This window comes from Echinops telfairi, unplaced genomic scaffold (genome assembly GCF_000313985.2).
Source record: "Echinops telfairi isolate 266 unplaced genomic scaffold, ASM31398v2 ScPeMD7_12;HRSCAF=54, whole genome shotgun sequence".
NCBI classification, from domain to species: domain Eukaryota; kingdom Metazoa; phylum Chordata; class Mammalia; order Afrosoricida; family Tenrecidae; genus Echinops; species Echinops telfairi.
The window spans coordinates 908459-912628 of NW_022103909.1; the positions used below are offsets into that span (position 1 = coordinate 908459).

Genomic DNA, 4170 nt, shown 5'->3' on the forward strand with positions numbered 1-4170 from the left:
GGGGGGGGGCTCCAGGTGGTGAGAAGCAGAGCAGCACTGGCTCTTCCGCAGCCTTCCTGTGAGACAATGCAGGCATGGAAAGTTCCGGGGGCCGGAGGGTCGGGGGCATGTAGCCAGCATCCCCTTGGCCAATGTCCATGGTCCACTCACCCAGCTTCTCCTGATCTTTCTCCATCCACAAAAATGGAGGCTGTGGATGTGACCTTGGCATTTGGGGGCACGGGGCCCGTAGCTATGCAGGAGGTAGCAGAGTGGGTGAAGTGCTGAAGAGCCGGGCCCAAGCCTTTGGGTTTCCTGCAGGAGACCTCCAACAGGCGATGTAGAAGCACAGGGAGGCCTAGAGGGAGGGGAGATTTGGCTAAAGTCACAAGGCAGGCAGGCCTGGAACGTGGACCTGCCCCAGGCAGCCTGAGGCTGTGCCTCTTCTATGACGAGAGGCAGGTGGGGACCCTAAAACCCACTCGGTGGGCAAGGCACAGAGGCCAACCCTCTCAAGGACTGGAATGCACAGAAAGCCGGATCTTCGTCAAACACGTTGGCTGTGAGTGGTGGCATTGGAAAAAGAGGCCCCAACCCTATTCTCCTACCTGGGGCATGTGCGTGCCCACAGTCCTCCGGGGTGCCCAGTGACCCCACATTTGCGTTGCAGGTGCGCTTCCTGGAGCAGCAGAACAAGCTGCTGGAGACCAAGTGGAACTTCCTGCAGCAGCAGCGGTGCTGCCAGAGCAACATCGAGCCCATCTTTGAGACCTACATCTGCGCCCTCCGGAGGCAGCTGGACTGTGTGGCCGGGGACCGGGCCACGCTGGAGTCGGAGCTCGGGAGCCTCCAGGACGTGCTGGAGGGCTACAAGAAAAAGTGAGTCTGCCCGCCTTCGCCCCAGTGAGGGCTGACGTGCGCCCCAACGGTGGAGCCGGACAGACGTCACCACCAGTCAGCCGGGGACCTAGGGCCAGCTACTTAAACAACCTGGACCTCATGTTTCCCAGCTTAAGCTAGGAAGCCTAAAACTTAGGTATGGGAGAAAGATGAGGCTGTCGCAAGGAAACTCAAAGGGGGCAGTTCAACCCTGTCCTTCAGGGTCCCTGTGAGCCGGCATCCACTTGATGGCAGTGAGTGAGACCCGGAGCTCGAGCGGCATAGTCGGTTGTGTGTTGGGCGGGGTTAGCAGTTCGAAACCATCCAACCTTCCATGAGAGAAAGACGAGACTTTCTACTCCCATGGTCAAGAGCTGCGGTCTCAGAAACCCACAGGCAGTTCTACCCTTTCCTGTAGGGCTGCCGGAGGTCAGAATTGACTCGGTGACAGCGAGCCTGAGTTTTCAGACTCCCTTCTGCCCGATCAGCCTGGTCTCTCAGAAACATTTCTTCCTGCGACTTGCAGACAGATGTGTCCGTGGTGGTGGAGGTGGTTGCCTTGAGTTGACGTGTGCAGGGTGGAACTGCACAGTCTCAGTGCCTGTTCCCAAGCAGATTGCCATGCTTGCCTTCCAAGGACCCTCGGGGTGGCTTTGATCGACCAGCCCTTCTGCCACTCACTGCCACGAGTTCGAGGCTGACCCATAGCAACCCCTGTAACTGCTTACAGGAGCAGAAACCCGGTCTTCCTCCCTGGGAGCTGCTGGTGGTTTCTAACTGCGGACCATGCGGATCGCGACCCAACACGTGACCATGACACCACCCAGGGCTCCTTTCTGTCCAGTCAGGTGCTTAAGCAGCCAGGGACTCCCACAGGCCGGAGAAGACCACATTCTCTCCCAATGCCTGACTTCTCCCTTCCTGCATCCCCTCCTGCCTGGCTGGAACCCTGCAGGGCTTATCTCCCTCCCTCCCTCCCCTCCCCCAGGCTTTGTGGTCTGGCTGGGAGTTGCCCATCCTGCTAGACTAGCCCTCTCCGGGCCAGGCTCTAGCGTCTGGCTCCCAGCCTGGAGTGGGTAGCTGCAAAGCCCACTGTTAATGACGGTGTACAGTGTCTGTAGGTTGTAAACCAGATAAGTTGCTATCACATTCCAGTGGGCGGGAGGGGAGAGGCTGAGGCAGGCACATTTCCAGAGACAGGAAGCAAGGGCAAATGTACTGAGAGCAGTGATGGATACGATGTGGGTCCATGCAGGGCAGCCCGATCGGGGGTGTGTCTCAGGTGCGGTGTGTGCTAGTGGTGGTGTGGGAAGTTCTAAAGTTACAAAGCCAGCAAGTGCCAGACCTTGTGGTGGGAGGTGTAGGTGTTTGAGAGAAGGTGGGGGGGAAAGGCTGGTCCCTGCCTGCAAGATGCCCCCGTCCAGTGGGCAGAAGGTCAGAGCAAGGGAAAAAGGGAGTCTCCAGTGAGGAAGAGAGCCCAAGGAACTCGGGGATGCTTCCTGAAGGAGGTGTCTTCTGCTTGAGACCTTGAGGGGTGAGATCCATCGAGTGACTTCTTAATGCAAGTTGACCAGGGGAGATTTGGGAAGGGACAGAGGCAGATGTCACGACAGTGGCAGAGAGAGGGGGAGAGAGAACGATTCAGGCAAAGGCTGCCACCCAGACAAGACAGGACAAAGGCCGGGGACCTGGGGGCGGGGGTGGGGTGGGGATGTTCTGCTGCGTCAGAAAGGACCTTTCCAAGGAGTGAGGTACAAGGTAAGAGGAAGGTGGTCGGGAGACAGCACACCTCGGGCTGAGAACGTGGGATGGAAGCAGCAAGGGTGGCGGCGGCAGCTGAACCAGCAGCAGGCAAGGTCAACAGCCACAGGGATCCTCACCATCCCAGCGAGCACACCCACTGCTCGTCCTCACCAGTGTCCCCGAGGGCTGCGCCCCACTTCCCTCTCCTGCTAAAGGCACTGGGTGGATCTGTGACCAGGGACCGTGGCGGGGACTCACCAGGTGATGAAACAGGGCCCAGAGAGGTTAGGAAACATATCTCAAGTCACAAGCTGGGGTGCAGACCCAGGCTGGCCACCCGGGCCCACAGGGAAAAGGAAAGATGGGCATCAGGAAGCTCAGCGAAGACTTTCCTGGAGGCAAGTCCCTCATCAAACAGAGACATTCTAAGCACCCCCACCCCTCACCCCAGAGCCTGATCTCCCGGCCCCGAGGAACTCCCTTGGAGTCCCGGAAGTGCTTGGGCTGCCTCGACAGGCCTGGGAAAGTGGGCCATTGCCAGACTGGCTGGGTTCACAAGCTCCTGGTGAGGAGGTGCCATAGGCCTGCCAGGAAGCTGAGTGGCCACAGCCACCACTCGGCACAGCTGTGATGCCCAGACAAAGCAGTGTGTGCTGGGCACAGTCAGCCACCTCTCCTCTGCTCCCCCCTAACCCCCCGAGAGACCCAAAGGGGGCCTGTCCCCAACCCAACTCCACCCCCCCCAGGACCACCCCCCAGGAGACCCAAGGGGGCCCTGCGCGGGCTTCCGCAGCAGACAGATAGAATGGAGGAAACTTCTAGAAGGACTTTATCAGATGGTGATTCATCATTAAAAACAGGTTCCCGGAACTAGGGGTGTGTGTGGGGGTGGGGTAGAGGGTCAACTTGAAGAGTGGCTAAGGAGAGATGGTGATGACAATCATTTGTCTTGGAAGGCAGGAAAGGCTAGAAGTGCCCAGAGACAGGTGACTGGACCTGGTGACCCCTTGGGGCAGAGAGACCAGGGAGCCCCATCAGTTAGCACAGAGAGGCAAACCTGGAGCCCAAAGACCTGAAACCAAGGCCCCTCTCCTTGTGCTCTTCCCCCCCACGCCCCCCTCCCCCCCCCAGGTATGAAGAGGAGCTCTCCCTGCGGCCCTGTGCAGAGAATGAGTTTGTCGCCTTGAAGAAGGTAAGCCAGGTGGCATGGCGTGGCATGGCAGAAGGACCCTGGGCTGGCATGGCTGGATTAGAACATTCAGCTCCTGGACTTCTGCCCATCCACCCCACTCAGATTTCTGCCCCAGGCCCCTGAAAAGAGAGAAGGCAGTCCCCTCCCATGCCTTGAAAGGGGGCAGTCCCTGGCCTAGCCTCCACTTCCATACTCACAGAGCAAGGGTGGGGTCGACAACCGCTCAGGAACCCAACGAGGTGGCGGAGGTCAAACCAAACACAAAGGGACACCCCAAGCTGACAAAGCGCGTGGCGAGCCCTCAGGCAGAGAGCCACACGGTTCCAGGCCTGATCTTCAGCTGCTACATCCCTGCTCCCTCCAGAGCCTGCCCCCAC

The 4170-nt window shown here is 59.3% G+C and overlaps 1 protein-coding gene across 1 annotated transcript in view; it reads left to right on the forward strand.

Annotated features, from left to right (window-relative positions):
* The window catches only part of KRT82 (keratin 82), an 11597-nt gene that overhangs the window by 2053 nt on the left and 5374 nt on the right, over positions 1 to 4170 (forward strand). The window contains exons 2-3 of the mRNA XM_004711362.1: positions 650 to 858; positions 3733 to 3793. Of these exons, the coding sequence (XP_004711419.1) occupies positions 650 to 858; positions 3733 to 3793 (270 nt within the window). The remainder of the gene's footprint in view (positions 1 to 649; positions 859 to 3732; positions 3794 to 4170) is intronic.